This window comes from Bacillus rossius, chromosome 7, assembly GCF_032445375.1.
Source record: "Bacillus rossius redtenbacheri isolate Brsri chromosome 7, Brsri_v3, whole genome shotgun sequence".
NCBI lineage: Eukaryota > Metazoa > Arthropoda > Insecta > Phasmatodea > Bacillidae > Bacillus > Bacillus rossius.
Window position 1 is genome coordinate 14197405 of NC_086335.1, and position 21856 is coordinate 14219260.

The 21856-nt window shown below is 32.9% G+C and overlaps 2 protein-coding genes across 9 annotated transcripts in view; one reads left to right on the plus strand and one right to left on the minus strand.

Moving 5' to 3' along the window:
- Positions 1 to 21856, minus strand: part of LOC134534406 (lachesin-like) — a 424713-nt gene that overhangs the window by 359287 nt on the left and 43570 nt on the right. The window lies entirely within an intron of this gene.
- Positions 1 to 21856, plus strand: part of LOC134533681 (sodium-coupled monocarboxylate transporter 1-like) — a 141834-nt gene that overhangs the window by 10578 nt on the left and 109400 nt on the right. For all 8 annotated transcript variants that reach the window (XM_063371230.1, XM_063371227.1, XM_063371229.1 and 5 more), the window contains exons 3-5: positions 7618 to 7777; positions 9342 to 9459; positions 15784 to 15851. In XM_063371230.1, the coding sequence (XP_063227300.1) occupies positions 7618 to 7777; positions 9342 to 9459; positions 15784 to 15851 (346 nt within the window). The remainder of the gene's footprint in view (positions 1 to 7617; positions 7778 to 9341; positions 9460 to 15783; positions 15852 to 21856) is intronic.

The window sequence follows — 21856 nt, forward strand, 5'->3', positions numbered from 1 at the left end:
CACGCGCCCAAGATGGCGAGTGTAAAGAAATGTGCAACTTTTATAGAATCCAAATAGCGGCCGTATCGAAATGTGCAACAGTGTTTTCAAATATTTTTAGTAAAGTTTTATGAATAAAATTTAATGAATTTTAAATATTTTCACCGATTTTATAGCATAAAATTTACTGATTTTCAAGATAGCAGCCGTAAAAAAAATTTCAACTATTACGTCATAATCCACGATGTCGCCGGAGGCTTATCGGAGATTGTAGATATGGAATTAAAGCAGCATTTTTTTTTTTTTTTTTTAGGAAATTCAAAGCCGATGGCATTTTGAAGGACAAAAACGGGATTTTTTTTTAACGAGAATGTTTAACGGGAATTTTTTTGGGAATTCCGAGTCATTTTTGACTTATTTTTGAGTCCAAAATGGTTGCCGTGAGGTCAATATCCAACATGGTGGAGCGACACTCGTCTCCGTACCGGAGGAACATTTACATATTACTTTAATTTACGCTTGATTCACCTCTATAATACAATATTTATAATAAAAAATTCAGACTTCCTTTAAACTATAATATTAAAAATTATAAACTCATGCTACAAAATTCAGTATGTAAGTGATTCTCATTTTGTTACATATTGCGTGCTTCAGTTGCCTGGGAGACCTTATCTATGATTATAGAACAAAATAACCTCCTTCGAGAAGAATTTAGAAAACTCATAAAAAATCTGTGACCAAATAATTGGGTAGGTAACTTTTTTTATTACTTGTTTACCAACCACATGAATGGCATGTTGATACTTTTTAAATATAGAAACTAACCAAGCCCCTTTCCTCTACCTTTGAGGTATAATAAAAAAATAAAAATATCTTGTTATGGAACTCATCATGTAATATTTTTGTCATCATTATCTTACCTACCACATAATTTGCTTCAAGAATTTAATTTTTTTTATTCCAGAATAAAAATCTCATACATTTCCCCACATTTGTAAGTAATTTGTGAAATAATATTTTAAAAACACATTATTTATCTTATAATGTAAAGTAGCTAATGCCCAGCACGCGTTGCAATGCCTTATTTAATTTATTTGTAATTAATTTTAAGGTGGTTTACATACACAAAGCATCCCTATAACTCTTTCTATACTTCCCTCTATATATACATATATATCTCCCTTTATTGCTTTAACTCTCACTGTATATATCAATCCATCTCTCCCTCTATATATATTGTCTATAACTCTCTATCTCTATCTCTATCTCTGTATGTCTATCTATATTTCTCTATTTTTCCATCTCACTATAAGTCACTCTATCTCACTATATTTCTCTAACAAGCTTTATCTTTCTCTCTCAAATCGCGTGCTACCAGTAGTATTCGGACAAAAGAAAAGAGGATCTGTCATAAAATACTTACTGATGATCATCCGATACTACTCACGCGTCATAATAAATTGGCATTGATACGCAGATGGTATCAACAATGAAAAATCCGTTGCCATGCAAAGGAATTAAGTGTCACGAATAAAATGGCCAAATTTAATTAAAACATAATTAAATTATGATTTAAGGTTGGTTTTATTAAAATCTCACCTAGACAGTGACCTTCCTCTTGTTTCGAAGGTCAAGTTTGCAAAGTTTCATCTCAATGGTATGAATGATGCGTGAGTGCATAGAATAAGAACGAATAAATCAAAATTGATTTTGATATATTAATAGCTGCAGTACCCGGCGTGGCCCGGGCTGAACACAGGGTGAAGGGGACATTTTAGAAATCAGATGTGGACATTAATTATCTTCTTAATTTGAATGTCAAGTGTGCAAAATAATTTATATCACTTTCAGATCCCGACAGACGTTGTTCTGCCAGTGTATAGTTATTTACCTGTATATATCTAAAAATTGGTGGTCTGTATGTAGTCTAGACTCTATAAAGCACTATAGAAAAAAAGCTTAAAAATAAGAGATTAATAATATTGAAAAGATTCTATTATCTAACTAATGCTCGGCATGCATTGGAATGCCTCATTCAGTTTTTTTTAAAATATGTTTGAAGTATTTACCCAATACAAATCATCTATACATCTCTCTAAATATATACTTATCTATATCTACATCTATAAATATATAACTATGTATCTCTATATATCTATTTATCTCTTTATATCTAAATACGAGGGCTGTTTTTATTTCAACCTCCGAAAGGCTATATAAAAAAAGGATCTTTACGTAACATAGTAATTCTACCACCAAAAGTACAGTACGGTCTTACTTATTTTAATACATAAAAGCCAAAACTATCGAGGCATTTGTCATATCGTAACACAAGCTTATCTATGCATGTTTCGAAGAAGTTAGCCGCCAGTGAATAGAGATAACAGGACAAATGCCTTGATCTCCCGCTCCCTCACGACACCACTGTGAGGCGGGTGGACTAATTGTGCGGAGTATTGTGCCTTATTATTCATATTCTTGCGATAATTCTTGACGCGGGAGCCAGTGCGCCGCGAGATTAGTCCACCCGCCTTACATTGGTGTCGTGAGGGAGCGGGAGATCAAGGCACTTGTCCTGTTATCTCTATTCACTGGTGGCTAACTTCTTCGAAACATGCATAGATAAGCTTGCGTTACGATATGACAAATGCCTCGATAGTTTTGGCTTTTATGTATTAAAATAAGTAAGACCCTACTGTACTTTTGGTGGTAGAATTACTATGTTACGTAAATTTCCTTTTTTTATATAGCCTTTCGGAAATTGAAAAAAAACAGCCCTCGTATAAATACAAGTATAACTCCCACTATCTCTATCTCTTCTATATATAAATCTCTATATAGCTCTATACATCTATATATCTCTTTATCAAACCAATTTAATTTTCTGTACCTCGCTATATCTCAACTTATCTCTGTCTCTCTCTATCTCACTCTATATATATCATCCTATCTCTGTCTCTCTTTTATATTTAAATAATTTATTTCATGCGTGCGATATTAGACATCAAAACAGATGAAGTGCCGCTATATAATATGAAATAAACACATGTTTTGAAAAGATTTGTGCTCCAACTATTGAAAATAGTTATACAGTCAGAAATCTTCACGGGCATGCGCATAACAACTCACCAAAATTTCATCGCAATCGGATGAATGGTATAGGAACGCATACGGCACAAACAAACGAAAATTAAAGACATGACAAAAGCATAAAACGATGGTGCGTTTAAAATTCAAGGCAACTCTATCTATTGACGAAGTTAAGAACAAAACTGTTATGAGCGCCTTTATTTTGCTAGCCGCTGCGAGCACCTTTAAGCGGGCTGGTCTCACCAAAGAAAAAAAATGGGTGCGTGTACTTAGATACGCGCGTGAGAAGTTATACTTCTTTGGCAACATTAAAAAATAGTTTTTAATTGCATGCAAAATTATTGCGTAGAGTCCCTCCGCGTGGAAGAAGTGAAACTTCGTAATATGGAAATGAAAATAGGAAGGGGTAGAAATTGACTTTTAGTGAAATCATAGGTATTGTATCAAATCAAACTAAAATAAATTATGAAATAATTCAACGATAAAAACTGTTTATTTAATTAAGCGGACGGGTTCGCCCCAGGAGAAAATTGACGCGGAGAGACCTCGTGATCATAGAGAAATGACACACACTCACTATTTGTATGTCTGTGACCTATGATTTTTTTCTGTTATAAATTGAAATCATCACTTTTTCACTCCCTTAGGGATGGAATTTCATAATAATATGTGGTCTACGTGTTAATCCAGGTAATGAGCTCGCTGTAGGTGGGGAAGGTTGATCAAGTGTTAATTGGTCAGCTATCGACCGGGGTTGAAAATATAAAATTATATTAAAAATTAGGGAATGGTGATAGAAGGGTGAAAATTTAGGGTTGTATGTATTTTTTAATGCCACATTATAAAAAAATAAAAAATTAAAATTTTGTCCAAAAAATAAAAATGTTAGAGGTATGCAAAATAGATAGTAGCCGATTCTCAGACCTACTGAATATGCATACAAATATTCATAAAAATCGGTTAAGCCGTTTTGGAGGAGTATGGTAACTAACACTGTGACACGAGAATTTTATATATAAGATATTATTCATTCTTAGTATATTACCTTTCGTTTTAATTGGTTGAGATATTTAAATTATTACTATTAAAATTTCCCTATTTGCAAGAACATTAAAAATTTTAAAACAGGCAACATTATTTATTATGTAGTTTTACATGCTCAGTTTATAACATTCGTTAACAATTTTTTGCAAATTAATTTTTTTTTCTATAAAACCAAATTGTTTTACCCCTTTCTAGTTGAATCTTGAGAAATTATGCGAGTAACTCATATACATTATTCGCGCAGTTTCATAACCTCCACTTGATTCCCTTCAGATAACCGATTCCTTTAAATTAAATAAAACAATCCCAACAATTTTTCAACACTTTAACGGACTATTTTTCAAAATCAATCAATTACATGACGTTCATTCTTAGATTCTTAAGTAAACATTGCGTAAATGTGGAAGTATGCAATTTTATTTTTGAAACCAACCAACAGCTTTTACAACCCTAAGGGATGGAACTATGTAAAATTTTGGGAAAATGTTTTGTAATTTTGGCATGTTTAGTTTCAAAACCATTATTTATATTTTTTGCTTGATTATATTTGGAGGTACAAATAATTATTTAAAGTTCATATTAAAAAAAATCCCTCGGTAGAGTTGAAATTCTGTGTGTATATCTGTGTGTATATATATATAGACATGTGTTTAAGTTTACCAAACACCTTTTTAATAAATACATTTCATAATATCCATGAAGAAGTTTTTTATTGAAGCCAGAACAAAGTGACAAATAATAAACGTACGGACGAACTTGCCCAGGCGAAACCTCCATTGGAAGCGAATTTTCAGAAAAATCCGTTTTCAGTTGTCAATGCAGTATAGGGAACATCACTGCTAAGTTCCGAGTCTGTAAGACATAAGCTATATTTAAAAAAAAAAAAAAGAGGAAATTTTTTTTCTTGAATGCTCCAGCAAATTTTAAAGAACTTATTTTTAAAAGTCGTGCAATTTTGATTTTTAACGCTTTCGCAACTCCGCTTGGAGCCGATTGTTGTAAAATATGTTCTGAGAGAATTTTTATGTAGTGTATTATAAGGAATATACGTTAAAAATTTAATGTCTGCACCTATTGCAGTTCTGGAAAATTCGTGATGAGTGAGTCAATGAGTGGTTTTTCGCTTAAATATATTACACAAGTTCTTTTAAATATCAGTCTATGACCGGCTTGTTTTTGAATAACAGTTTGTAATGATAATTTTTACCATACAAAATAAGAATTTAGATTAAAAATATATAACAATGATCATATACTTTCCTTACATTTACTAAGTAAATAATTTATCAATTTTAATTTTCTAGTATATTGTGCCGGAAATTAGGCATTTCGACACCTTTTTAAATTTTTTATTTAATTTTAAATTAATTTTAGAAATTTTATTTTTTTAATTCATCTGGTTGATGACTCTTTGTTAGGCTGGTGTACGCCACATGTTTAAACTTTGTGCCAGTGGAGTGAAGCACCTTTTCAGGGGCCTATCTGATATTTTGCTAGTCTAATGTGGACGTGGGCAGCCCGGTTGAAATTTCTCTCGCCTGCAGTCACGTCCCGGGTTTGTAAAATTAATTCCCTGCATGACCAAAATTGCTTAGAGCAGCATCTGGCCTGCAAGCTGCTACTTCTTAGAGGCCTGCTGAGAATAGCGAGTCTCATCACGAACGGGTCTCCAGTGGACCTCCGTTCCCAACTCAGTGGCGTTTTCTGTCCAACCTCCCCTCCCCCCCCCCCCCCTTTGTTCTGATAAATTATGCTAGGAGCAGTGACCTGACTTGAACCTATCCAAGACGATGGCCTGCTTCAAGGACATTCTCTCTGGTCCAACAGAGACCTCCTCGACATCTAGCGGCAGAAAAAGAAACTTCGGCCCTTGTGGCCAGCGAGCAGAGACCACGCCAGTGACACCTGGCGGCGGGTCCGTTCACCGCCTCCGCTAGTTCCCCTTTAGGCCGCCAGAGCGCACCACCTGCTACGCCATATCACTATGCTTTCTAGTCGCATCCTGTTAAAGTCGATTCTTGGTAGCTTCCTGTTACCGCCGGTAGAGAGCGCGCATGTCGTGTTGTTGTCACGACCACCTCGGACTCCTTCGGAAATTTTCGGCATAAAACCGAACCTTCCCCCTCCTTCTTCCTAGAGACTTTAGGAGCGTGGTCCTCCAGGAGGCTCTCTGGCATTGGCTACTAACCGCTCAGCAGTTCGGGCTAAACTTCTCTCCGTCTCTTGTCGCGGCTACGACGGAAACGACTTCTATTAAGAATGTAGACAACGGTCTTGAGGGATGTGATCCCATTTGTACAGTAGCCAGTCAGGAGTAGTTAATAGAAAAAGTCATGTTTAGTTAGATTTTATTTTTTTTTTATTTTTCTAAAAATTTGGTTTCTTCTGTGTCATCCACGGTATCTCGGTGCGCGCCATCCTGATGTAGGCGCGAGACATCTCGTCAGCCTGAAACCACACCCTGTTTGGTGAGTAATCCGGCCTTTTTTTTTCCTCCCCGAATTCCCGTTTGTTGGCCTTTCGCGCCGACTGTGTATGACTGTCTGGAAGCAGGTCTAATTCGTTTTGAATTTGACTTGTGTTTCAGACAGGGTCGAAGTGCTGGGGAGACAAATTGTTCCCATCTCGTGGTCCTGGACCTCGAACTCCGAGTCACGTTAGAAGAGATCTTTCCCGACCCGACGTCTCACCGTGAAGACCCGGGTGATTATGCAAAATAAACATCTCCCCCCCTTTCTATCTACGAACTACATTAAAAGAATCAGTAGCCTACCAGCGAGCAGTGATTTAAGAACTTAATCCCCAAGAGAATGTAGAATCAAGGAAACTTATTATCGATGTAATCATTAGACGAATCAAATTTTGGTGTGATACTTCAAATTTTTAAATTTTTGTTTATGTAATCGTTCCTTTGTTAAAGTTGAATATGTGTTGTTTTAAATAATTACGGGGCGCCCCCATATTTTTGTTACATGTTAAAATCTTGATTGTGATATCAGAATAATGCGCAAACAAAACGTCGTCATAATAAACCAAGGAAACCTGTAGACCAAACTTCTTATGTAGTGTATTTATTTATCACATACCTTCTTCTATTTAACGATCCATGAACTCCCAAGTGGCTTGTGTGCAGGGAGTGTGAAATTTGTCTTGTTCACCGCCTCGTGCCCCCCTCTGGTAAATAATTTTAATTTTCTTCATATTTTGCCCAGCAGTTTCCAAGCTTTTTTTATTAAATTAAAATAATTTAATTTAAGGGCACGAGGGGCGTTACAAGATAAACCAGAAATTTTAATTTAAAAAAAGAGAAAGGTTATAATCTATTAAATACTTTCCACTAATTATTTATCGATATTAGTACTGCTATACTTCAAATATTGCAAATATAAGAAAATCTTATTTTATTCAACGGAAGTAAAAAATTTTCGTACGCTTAATTCACTTATATCAACAAAAATAGTTTTTTGAAAGTTCTTTGTTTCAAGGTATTTTTGTTTACAGTCAGCTATCTGGAATTGCGCTGATCGGAGTACCGACTGAGGTGTACACTCATGGGACGCAGTACTATGCTATTTCGTTCAGTTTGGTGATAGCTAGTCTAATAAACAACTACCTGTTCCTGCCTGTTTTCTTCGACCTGAAGCTCACATCTACTTACGAGGTAACGATTTAGTTTTAAATTATTATAAACTATCGTTTTATTTTGTCTGCTATGAGAAAACTAGTTTCTTCAATAAGATACCAGACGAATTTTTTTATTTAATTAAAAAAATACTTAATTGAATATAAGAAATAGAATATAACATAATCTGTTAAAAAGATCTTTCGTAAATTTTTGTGTTCAAAATACTTTATTTAAAAAATTTAAATTTTGACTGAAAAGTATATTTTAGCACAATTTTACTGTCAAAAAATTGGTCTAATAACCTCTTCTGGCCAATATCGTCATCACAGTTCAAGTTTGATTTTCTTTAATAAAATGGTTTAATCATTTTCTGTTGCACCATTGTGTTTTGAGCCCTGAAATATGGTCATAGGGAACTTTTATATGAACCAACATTTGTGGTGGTAAATTATAATGATCTCGGATCGACTCAGCAGACATGTCTGGATATGTTTCGGAAATATTATGGTTAATATTTTAATTAGGCGTAAATATTAGAGATTTGTGTACAACGTTTCAGATCATTTATAAAACATTTATTATATTGCTGCTTTTAAAGCGTAAGCCTACAAAAATATCCCAATTTATATACTATTATTTTTAATGTTTGACATGTTAGTTATATAATTGTTATCATTTAATAATGATCTTTATTTTGTCACAATTATCCTATGTATTAAATAAAGTATTTTTGTATCTATACCTTTTAATATTTCACATAGCTTAGGTTTGCAACAATTATTTAAATTCCTTCATATGCTTCGGATATTTTTTTTAGAAAAAAAAAACAAAGAAATAATACTGCAGATGCACGAGCTGCTAATCTTGTGGCAACAATTTACTCGCTGTGTCACAATCGATTGATGCGACTTCATATTGTTCCAGCCCACCGATAGATATCCGCCTATCATTTTTTTCACACTGAAACTGCCAGTTGCCAAAAAATAAAAATGTTTGAGTTACGTTTCACGCCAACGACGTTAGTGTGGTCTCAGCATGTGTTGGCACAACGTGTAGAGGAATGGTCCAAAGATCACTGGATGCGGACCAACAACGAAAATGATGTAAATGGCCATATTTAAAGTCTTAGACCGGCAGCAAAGTCGTGACTTGAGGTGAAGTGGAGTATTAAAACATTTCATTAACCTTCCAAGTTTTTGCTGTAACTTCACTTACCTGAACCTGCAAGCGGCCCTTTAAATAATTTCTCAAAAATTACTCAGGACACTTGGCTACGTCCTAACAAATAATGTTTGTTAAAAACATTTCCGTATCATCTTAATTATTTTGAGCACATTATAAGCCTTATATAAACTAGCGTTAAAATAAACACTAAACAAAAATAAATTTTATTAAAATGATTCTTTATAAGAAATAATAACACACAAAATATGTATTGTTTAAAATATTAATAATCTCTGATAAATTTTTAATAATTAAAAAATAATAATTTTTGATTAGTTAAGGATAGCTCGCTCCGATACCAAATTCTTTGGAGATTATTGGAAAAGTTTTTTTTTGTCATGTTGTCAAATGTGGCTAACCAACAGTTCTTTTTCAGTATTTGGAGTTGCGCTTCAACCAGAAAATACGCTTTCTTATGTCTCTACTTTTTGACATATCAATTTTTCTATACATCCCGATTGTCCTTTACGTACCAGCATTAACTTTTAATCACGGTAAGTTTTAAAGTAAATAAATGTTTACTATAAAGTCATGTTAAACATCTGTACAGGCTAATATAGGTATAGTTTTGTTTCACAAAAAATTGGTTGTCTGTAAAGTCGGTTTACGGACGATAGTTTAACGTGACAACGTCATAACAAAACATTGATGAAATGATTGCATACTTTTATGAATAGAATTGAATCTTTTTACTGAATTATCACTATTTTGTATGGATAAAAAGAAGGAGTGAAATGAAATCTAAAATTTAATTGATAAATTTACTTTTATTTGCACTCATTAATTCAAATATGTTTATTACTTTAACGAACAGATTATTTTAACTATAACTTTTATACATGTTTGCTATTTAACTTCTTCCAATCTGTGTTTTTCTGTTAAGAATAGGAAGATTATAGGATAATTAGTAAACGAATGGGAGTGTTTAAAGATTAATGTGTAATAAAAGGTTATGTTATAATTGACTAAAAATGAATGGTGATTATTATAATTGATGATAGATATTTGATTACAGATTATTAATATGAAATTTTGTTCGTAATTTTATTTAAACTTTATAGCTAAATTCCCGTTTTTAAAATTAATTACAAGTCATCTACACGTGAACTGTTTCGTCGACTGTTTATAAAGTGAAGTGAAAAGTTAATGTGGTTTTCATTGCTTATTACAACAACAATTTTGGCAATAAAGGTTAGTTATTCTTGCATTTTAAAAATCTCATTACTAGTACAATTTCAAGTATTTATTCTTTTATTATTAAAATAAAAATTATTAAATTTAATTCATTAAAGTATGCAATCATTTCATTAATGTTTTGTTATGAAGTTGTCACGTAAAACAATCGTCCGTAAACTGACTTTACAGACAACCAATTTTTTTGGTTGATCTTCTATTTAATGATTATCTTTGTTTTGCTGTAGAAGTGCTATTTTTTATAGATATTGGTGACAATTTAAAAAAAAAGATGAATCTAGAATGTTTATTGGTTAAGAGTTTATGTGAGAGCATCAAAGAATGCAAAATCACACTATAATGGCCAACTTCATAGGTTCATTCAGTCCGGATTATACAGATATTGATATAATGATAGGATAAATGAATAAAGTCACATTATTCAGAAGTGTACTGATACAACCAAAGCCGAAATACCTTGTTTCTACACTTAGTTGCTAAAGGAATTAATTCATGTAATTTAAATGGGCATAGAATATAAAAATTAAGATGGACAAGTTTAGATCGGTTGTTTACAGATCTTTTGATAAACCAAGTCTGTAGCATTATTAAAAAAAATCGGTTGTCTGTAATGTCTGTTTACGGACGATAGTTTAACGTGACAACGTCATAACAAAACATTGATGTAATGATTGCATACTATATGAATAAAATTGAATCATTTTTATTTCAATAATATAAAAAATAATTGAAATTACACTAGTAATCATACTTTTAAAATGCAAGAATAATTAACCTTTATTGCCGAAAATGTTATTGTAATAAGAAATTAAAACCACATTAACTTTTCACTTTACTTTATAAACAGTCAAGTGGAATAGAGACAGATGTGGCGCAAGCGTTCAATGAGCGTAACGGGACACTTTTTCGTGCGTGCAGCTGGCGTTCATCGATTTATTAGACGTTGTCACGTCAAAAAAACTTTAATGTTTTAAGGGTTAGTGTTTTTTTGATTTTCATGTTGCTTTGGTTTTAAGTATAACGGGAAGATTATAAAATTTAATATATGTCTCTATTTTTATTATAAGATGCTTTATTTTATTTGAATAAGGAAAACAAAATGTTTAGGGTTTTTGAATCTTGCTGAATTAAAAAATTCCTCTTGGCACTTTGGTATCCTAAACCAAAAGTTAGAATCGAAGAAGGCATCAAACTATTTTGTTTTTCATGTATTGTGTGTTATTCATCTATAATCGTAAATTCAAAACATCTCCAAATAAAAAATAGATGGCTTTAAACCCGCAGGACCGGAACACACCTACTCCACGACCAATTTACACTGTATATAAATAAACGATTAAATCGAGATTTTAAGTAAAGTAAATAATTTGGTTTTCAGCAAATATAAAAATAATGTAAGAGATTCAAAATTTATATTAATATATATTTTGGTTTAAGCAGAACTTTATAAATTTACCAAAACTACTGCTAAAAAGTTTTCTTATGTCAAAATGCAGAAACAATTTCCTGAAGGCAAGGCCAGTCACCAGTGCTTCACGCAAGAACGTGTTGGCCTGTCAGGTGCCGCTAACAGAACACTTGGAACTGAATCTAAAACATACAATAAAATATTTATGGTACACACAGTAAATGAAATGGCAGACAAAAATGTCACTCACATGAATGGTAATAAGAGACATAAATGTGCATTAGAAGTAATATTATTTTTTTAAATCTACACTAATTTTGGGTATACATTTTTTACTTTAGAAAAAGTTTGTTTTATGTATGGTATTTGGTTAACTGTATGTTTTGGCTGTAGCATATAGTACATAAGAGTTGAATTCCTTTAGTAATATCCAGGCTGTAGCTATAACAGTGAATTTATTATTAACTTGTCGTATGGCAAAATGAAAGACGCAAGAAGATAAACGATAGGAATGAAATTATGCTAAAACAAACTTTTTAACTGTGCACAAATTTTACAGCAGCAAAAATACATATAATTTTTTGTTTCGAATTAGGCCTAGTTATTAACTGTGACTAATAAAACAATTTAAAAAGGAGAAATCATCAAAAATAAAACAGTTTAAAAACTATAAATTATAAAAGACAAGTTCTGTCATGTTACACTTTCCACTGACTCAGCAAAGCAGTAGCGCCTGCTATATCCGACTGAGAACACAGACGTTACTTCAACATGTATGGTGGATCGTGAGCTGCAAACTGTTTTCGCCTGAAACTAGGAAACCAGTCGGTAATGCGTGTATCGCGAGTCGTCTAGCTTCCAAAGTTTCACTGAATTTTGTTCAAGATATTGATTAATTTACATAGAATAAGTCAAAATATCTGTGCCAAGTTTCGTGTAGTGTTGATTTCTTTAAATATTCTCCTTACAGATTTTTCAGTTAACATTATTCTTTTCAATGTTCTTTAACATTCTCTAAACACCCCACAAAACTCCGAGCGGACACAACTATAGATACTAACTATAGATACTCACTGTGATAAACTGAGTGACACTCATACCCACAATTAAAGAATAAGAAAGTCTAGGGATGAACACGGTATTACTACACACTCTGCTTGGAATTTATCTAAGTAACCTGCTCAAATACACAAAATGGACCAAAAGAAAAATATGACCCAAGTTTTCGGGCACCGTTTCTCAAGTGGGCGATTTCAATAAAGACAATGGAAAGTCATTCTTTTTTTTAAATATCACCACATAAGTATTTTTAGCTCGCTTTATTAAAATTTTTAAATTAATACATTAAATATTAATTACTTACTAGTTTTTAGGCGAAGTGTAACACTATTTTATGTTTCATAAGTGCGTAGTGATTGGATCATGATTTTCATTCAACCTCTTCACTGATACATACCACCCTTCATAGCAGAGTAGAGCAGTTTAAATGGCATTCCAACGTTTTGTTACACAACAGTTGATGAAGTGGTATTCACAGGTAGGAGCAGCCTATTGCCATCTTTTATAACTAAATTTAGTGCAGTGCATCATTTGTGATATTTTTAAGCATGAAATTTATTTTAAAGTATTAATAAACATTTAGATATTATCTGCTTCTCAAAAAGGGACAGTGCTGTCTAATTTATTGTGTTACAATTTACTATTGCTCTGATGATGTAAAGGACCTAAATATTTTTGTCATTGACGTGTCTTTAGCAGATATTTAAATTGCTTCATAATATTTTATAAAACAAGGGTTAAATCATTTATTGACAATGTATAAAATAAAACAATATTTGAAGACAAATGTGCTCTACTCCGAATTATTGACAACATATGGACCGTGAATATGTTTATTGTTCCAGCCATTGGTATGTAGCTCAATGAATAGCCAAACAAAATGCTTAACATGTTTCACCGTAAGACTTTCCAGGATTCAAATATTATGAAGTGCAATGAAGCATAATCGAATGTTTCAAGGTTTGTGAATCACAATAACGAATTTGTAGTTAGGATATTCAAAGAAATAGAAGAAAATTTTTAATAAAGTTATTTAATATATATGACATTCAAAAGCAATTACAACAAGCATTGTTATTATTTTTGTAAGCCTAATATACACCAATCTTTTTATTGTTGCAACTAATTAGTGTAATTTACTCTTTTTATGTGTGATAATTTTTGGAATCTTATTATTATATCGTTTTCAGAAATATTTGTAAATATAACAAAACAAAAGTTTCAACTTACATCTGCTGTTGAAATGAAATTTTTTCATATCAAGAATATTTTGATGTTAATACACTTTTTTTAAACACTGATTACATTAAATATCTAATTACATACTTAAAACATTTTTTAATTATTGTCAATTGTAAAAAAATATATATTCTGCGCTTCACTATCTGAATCGTCTGAAGGATTTCCTGCCAGTGTGCGTGAAATCTACACTCATGCAGTCATTAATTCTATCTCATTTTTAAAACTGTGACATAGTTTACAATGACATGGTACACTATCTAGAAAAACGACTGAAAAAAATTCAAATGACTTGCATTCGTTTTATTTATAATATTATATTGCGTGAGCATTTATAATCCGATTATAAATAATTTGGCTGGTTGAAATTTCATAAAAAATATCACTAAACACTCTTTTTATGCTACACAAAATACTTAAAGCAGATACTCCTCAATATATATTCCATCGATTTACATTTTTTTTTCAACACTGGTCACAGTCTTGGAACCGATAAATCCAAATAGTGAACTTTTAATACCCATGCCTAAAACAAAAACATTGTAGAAATTCTTCACAATTACTGCATCTCGCCTGTACTACAACCTCGACCAGGGTGGTAGACACTAACGGTCTATCGAAATATTTAAAAAGTCAGTTATTAAAAAATGGCTCTAAATTCACAGTCACGTAACAAAGGGAATATTAAATGAATGTGTGTGTATGTAAGTGTGTGAGAGAATATCATTATCGAAATAAGAATTTCAATTATATTTTAGTATTTTTTATTTAAAACAATATTGAGTATTTTTAAGGTTTGTCTATGATTATTTCTTATTTTTTATGGCTATAACTTTATTTTTAGATGGTTCAGTTAGTAATAAACTATGATGTTAAATTGGTAAACGATTTATCAGAAATGGCTGTTATTTCTAAAGTGTTAGTATGTAATTTTATGTTTTATTCCTATATATAACTTATTTAACGTGGATTATGTATCATAATTTAGTGTAAGAAAATGCGTACACGCCTTTTCTGCGCCAAACTTAAAACAAAACAAATAAAGAAAAAAATTTAAAATCAGTCAATAAGTTATCCTAATCCTTTATTTATAAAATAATGGGTTATAATATTATCCTAAATAAATAGTGCACGTTATGATATAATTTTTATTAGCATGTGTTACTTAAATTTAAGGGGGCTTTAGCTAAGTAATTGATGTCTTATTTAAGTACGAAAAATGAAAAGATTATTTTTGCTTATATTTGTTTCCAAAAATGAAATTCGATTGTTATTGACTTTGCATTTTAAATAATAGCATAAATGAAATCAAACAATATGTGCATCTTAGGTCTATATAATTGTTTTTGTATTTTCATGTAATAGTAATATTTTATTTTTTTCCAAATTCTACTTTTTAAAATGGTTTAAAATTTGTAAAGAAATTTTCAAGGTATCACTTTAAATAAAAATTCATAGAATTAAATCTCTATAAAATTTAAAAATAAAATATTGTATTCAATATTTTCATACTTTTTAAAGAGTTTACTAATAGTTCAGCGATTTTTAAAACAAACGGAAGTAATTTTTTGTATTCTTTGTATTTATTCAAATTACTTAAGCTTGAAAAAGATTTGAAGAACTGTGTACAATAAAAATATTTCATTAAATAATATTTATAAATAAAACCTTTTAAATATCATTGCAATACTTTTTAGTTAACCGTTATTTTTTAATTCATATAAAAATCTTCAAGAAATGATCAAGCTGTAACTATTATTGACAATATGTAATTAACACATCATTTGAAAATTCTAAATATTTTGGGCAAGTTTCAAAGAACCAGATAATGATTAATGCAATGAGATTAATTGGGTATAAAACCTTGCACTTATATAATGCCTTTTGGATTATTTAAATTATTTTATTTTTCTTTCAGTGTCTGGAATAGATGTACATCTCGTGACATACATTGTTTCAATAACATGTATATTCTACACAATGCTGGTGAGTTTAATATATTTTCGAAGTATTTCACTTTAAAAAAATGGTATTTATATATTTTATAAAACACTTGTTTTATATATGTTGGTCTTTTTTAAACACTGAGTTTGAGGAGTAAAATTAGCAAAGCGAATAAATTTCGCAGCTGATGAAAGTTTTCTTATGATCTAAGTAGCTTCAGACTGTGGAGATGGAGAGGGTCTGGGACTTGAGCATCAGGATCGCCATCTTAGACAACGGTGACCTTAACCTTGACCTTTGACCATTAACTTTGAACTCTTACCCCTTAGGTGAGACTTGTTACATAGAGTGTAATTGTACACCCCAATTACATTTTATTAATATATAAGAACAAACATTATTCTTAAAAATTGCTTAAAAACAAAATAATTGTGTTTTCGTATTATGTTTTCATTCCACTTCCTTGATGTTGAATGCTCATCCTTATTATCATAAGTTAGTTTAAATAAAATGTAAAAAAAAATTCGGAAAAAGCTACAAAATAATACCTAACAATAATATTTTAATGAAATATAATATACATCATGGTCTTCATAGGTACAAAGTTCGATTCTTGGTAAGAATTAAAAAATATAAATTTATTCCCAACTATTCACGAGACGACATTACACATATATTTATTTCAGCCATATACTGTTTCCGCAAATATTGCGTTACGGTAGTTATCTTGGAATTGCCATATTGTTTTCGTCTGCTAGAGTGCGCTGCTGCCATAATGGTTTGGTAACCAACCTCTATAACACACAAAAATTAATCACATGATCGTCCACATTGTAGAGTATACCATATTGTCAGCCATTCTGAACGCCATATTGAAAATTTGTAATCATAAAACCAGAAATTAGGAAAAAATTTCAAACATTATTAAAAATTCGCCTATTATTTATATTTAATAGATTACAGTCCTTTGTTTGATTCCAAGCAGTTAAATATGGCTAAAATTTACTTATCAAAAACATTTTACATGATACTACAATAAATAAAACAAAAAAATTATTACAAATTATATTTATTATGGAATTTCTCGTCTAATAAATGTAAAAATAACCAACTTACAAATTCTTTAGCATTTCTCGATTTCCTCATCTGATACGCAAGAATTGAAGTGAGATATGAAACCACACCAAATTCATAGCAGTATAGAGTTAATAAATTGAGTCTTTAGACATACGTGTAGGTTCTAGGTGCAAGATATAAAACAACATATTTTTACAAATATTATTTATTACATAAGTTATGCTTTACTCCAGGTACTACAAAAATTGGCCTTTCAGCGTGTTTCATTTATATTGTCTTCCTGCAGAGGGAAGCAAGTGCTTTACATTTCTCGAAGTGTATTTTCAGGGCAATCCACATGAAAGTTGAATACTACCTATGTTACACAGATGAGAGTCCTGTGTTTAGTTAAAAGGGCAGTGATATATTTTATGATGCCTTGCATTTCTTATGATGGTAAATGTCTTACCGCAGAAGATATAGTTAGGTACTGATGAATAGTCAACCAGTCCTTTGCAAAACCTAACGTTCATTTTTAAGTTCCCGTAGTGTATACATTAGCTAAAGACTAGTTGCACTAATCTCTAACATGTTCAGAGTTAGCATTACAATTGCTTTTTACACACTCGCAAAGCTTCGAGTTCACGAATTTGCCACAGAATTTGCAATCAGGTTCTTGCTTGTGCATAACTGGCCCCGTGTAGATTTCCTCGTGTCGTTTAATGCTACCATGGAAACCAAATAGTTTATTTCAATTGTCAAACCAATACTGTGTTCTTTGTTCACTATTCAGACATTAGCTTCTGTCAAACTTGCTACCACTTAATGCTTTGTTAAAGTTAATACCACAATAACGACATCGATGCTTGGAAAACGTTGGTAAGCTTCCGGTGCCATTATTGATGAAGTGGTACTGCAATCATGGAAGTCTCGTCGGCTGACGACGCTGCATTTATTAAAGTCTCCTCAGCCAATGGAACTGTACCGGCTGAAGTTTTCTCTAGTACAGCTACCACGAGCATTTCTGAGGTTGTCGGCATAGCTACCATCGAAATCTCTGATGAAGATGGTACACCCACCATAAAATTTATGTTCCCTCTGATAATGGTACAACTTCCATTTATGACGAATTTGGAAACGCACGTACTTCAGGATGCTTAGCAAATGGAGTTTATCCACAGTTTATCAAAGCTACAGGTGAACTGAGAACCTGTAATTTGGACCGTACTTAATCATCACCAGTCACAGATACAGTATGTGAGTCAAAAAATCACAATTTATTTCTTTTAAATAATTTTACTACTGCATTAGTTTATATTTATATAAATATTGTGTAAATATATTAACCAAATGTATTACATTGTGGTTAAAATGTGTCCATTTTCTCCAAACATATTTGGTTCCAACTAGCTTGTAATACTACGGTATTTACAGGTTCACTGCAAATGTTTTTGATGCTCGTTTGTTTTGTTTTTCTTTCGTTCCCGGACTTTCGGCAGTGTTTCGTTTGGCGTTGTCACGAGCGTCAGTGGCCTTGGACGTTGCCTTAACGACGCATGAAATCAACAACATTCGGCCGTGGTTCGAAACAATAACATTGTTATTGGTCGCTTGTAATAATTACGCCTAGCGTCGATGTTTGGATCGGCCGATTAATACCGACAATGTGAAATATAAATATTAAGGAAAAAGAGTGCTTCTGACGCCGGGAATATGGCGTGATTTCGGCGAAAATTCCCGTGCGGAATTTGGACGTTTGAAGCAGATCAGCGTCGTGTTTAACTACACAGGTGTGGTTAAACGCGAGAACGAATCACTACGGACGTCAGAAAATGAAGGCAGCGCGCGGCGACGACTTTGCTGATATTTTAAAGTTGAGAAATTCCCTTGTACCACGACTCAGGTATGGCTGACTGCACCATCATTTAGAGACGTTTGCGCCGTGAGTCGATAGCTCCATCCCAGTGAACAATATTAAAATCACGCACGTAATTAACATCGATGTGTTTTCAATCATTTAATTAGATTCAACGAACTATTTCATCAAACTGTTGCACACAGGTCCATTAGTCCTAGGAGTACGAGTCTCGTGTCTGACTAACTGGAGGCAAATATTAAATAGACTTCTGAAAAATAATAAACATGTGCCCAACGTAACTGAACATAGATTTGGACATAGTTTGTTTTCTTTTGGACATATTCGATAAATTTGTGTTTAGAGTCATGTTGGTTACTATTGTTGAGTATTCTACCAAAATAAATGTTTTTATTTTATTGTGGTACTAATTATCACTAGGTTATGTTAATCATAACGCAAGGCTCCCAATCCCATTAAATATTTGTTTTTTATTGTATGCTCATGTTGTATGGGGCATGTTATAGTGAGCCGTATGCTTAAAAGCTACAATTGATCCAGCTGTCTAGTTGAACATTGCTCTACCAAGATCGAATTACTTCAATCGCATTTGGTTTCAACTAGTTCACAATAGTTTTAATATCTCAAACTTCTCCAGCTGTTTTCAATGGCTCAAATTGCTCAAATCACATTTGGGTTTAACTAGCTCACAATGGTTCCAATGGATCTAACAGGTTCCAATGGATCCAACTGCTCAAATTGCTCCAAAAGCTACAATCGGTCTAAATGCGCCAAATGGTCCACTTACTTAAATTTATTTTATAGTTGAAACTGATATAATTGTCCCAACTGTTCCAATTGTTCCAAATTTTCCAAATTCTACCACTGATCCAAATGCACCAAATGCTATAATTCCTCCAAATGATCAAAATGACTATTCAAACATTGCTTTTAGTAGAACCAATTTCTCTAACCGCTCCAATTTCTCACACTGTAGTAGTATATGAATGGGCGTCCGACGGCAGGATTCAGGATGTGGATTGTGTGGATTGTGATTGTCGGCCCGCCATCTTGGATTGTGACGTCACGGCGGCCATCTTGGATGACCTTGACCTTGACCTTTGACCTTTGACCTTGACCCCGGCGGCCATTTTGGACCCGCCATCTTGGATCCGCCATCTTGGATGACGTCATTTTGTTTTCTCGAACTTTCCGCCATTTTGTTTTCCGCCATTTTGAATTATGACGTCACCGTTGCATTCCGTTACGGCCGCCATCTTTAACTTTTTTATTTATTATCCGATTTTAACGAAAATTTTTTTAAAATTTATAAAAAAATTCAATTAATAAAATTTTAATATATTTTTTTTAAAAATTGTACTTTTTAGACACGGAGTTCGGAGTCCTCGGTTCGAACCCGACGAGGTCAAAAAAATTAAAAATGGCGATAGGCTCCTTCCGCAATGGTGGCTGCAGGCAGACTGACTGGCCCCCACCACTTTTTTCAAAGCATATATATCGACAGTGAGCATGACGTCATGTCCGCCATCTTGTCTTCGATGTTGGAAACCATCAATATTGTATCGGCGGCGAGAGTGCACTGACGCCATGTTAGTTTGATTCTTACTCGCTAGAGTGCAGTAATAATTTATTACTGTGACACCCGACATCTTGAAATTTGGCCGCCATCTTGAAAATCCGTAATTTTAATGCTAGAGATTCGGGAAAAAGTTCAAAATTAATTAAATAAATTTGTAATCTATATACTGATTGATTAGATCGACTAAGGTCCTTGGTTCGATACCTGGTCGATACAAAACAACTTTAATTTAAAAAATACCACAAAAGTGTTAGGTTTGAGAAAATAAAAACACCACAAGTTCTTTTTAAAAAAAAAAACTTTTATTACATAAATTCAATACACTACTACAAGTACAAAAAATAATACACAGACTTAGAACTAAAGTCTTGTGGATTTCTCGATTCAAACAGTCTTCTTATTGTATGGACTAAGTCCTTTACATGTTCGTAAATGTCTATTCAGTCTATCAGGTCGACATAATGGTACACCACAATTTTCACATAAAACCGAATTATCGACTTCATTAAAAGGACAGTGATATATTTCGTGTCGTTTTGCAATTTGAATATTTGCTAATGTTTTGTTACAAAATATACAGCTTGATTCTGATGAATGTACAGACAGTCTATCACAATTCCTGAGGTGACGTTTTAATCTTCCATAACGTTTAAACTTGCTTAAACACCTGTTGCACTGATATTTAATGCGTTCAGAGTTATTATTACAATTGTGTATTACATAATCACGTAATTTCAAGTTTTTGATCTTGTTACAGTACGTACAGTTGGGCGATGGAACACTGTTGGATGCTCCTTCCTTTATCAATGACACTGGAACTGTTGACAACCATTGTAACACTGCTGTCATGTTAACTTCTGAAGCCGTTGAGGTCTGCTCTGCAGAAGATGTTGCACGCGTCGAAATCTCCTGCTGTGCGGAGAGAGCAGGTGTAGCTGTAGACGACGTAGTCATCGTGGTCTGCACTGATGATGGTAGACCTTCGATTCAGGTCGGTGTTGATACTGGTAAAGACGCCATCGAGGTCTCAAGAACAGCTAGATACTGGTCTATTATTCAAGGCTGACTACCCGATGTGTTCATCACCGCAGCCAGAGACAGACTAAATGTTCATATCACCAGGGTCTCACTTATATATATTCTCATCAGCTGGTACAACACATGAGTCAAAACAATAACCATGTTCATTATACTTGCACTTAACTGTCTCGGAGCATTTTATATAATGACGATGTAAGCTGTCGAGGCGTGAAATTAGTTTATTACACTTATTGCACTGAAATTGTATTCGTTTCAGTAAATTATTCGGACAACTGCTTCTTCATGTCTGCGAGCGCTTGAAGTTCTAGTAAATGATGCGACACAGTATTTGCACTGATTCGAAGTACGCTCTTCATTAATTGAAGTCTCCTCTGCAGTCGGTATCGAGATCTCCGCAGCTGTCGACAACGCAGGCATTGAGTTCTCCGCTGTCGTGGTCTCCTCTGCATCCGGTATCGGAATCTCCGACTCCATCATCATTGCTGTCATCGAGGT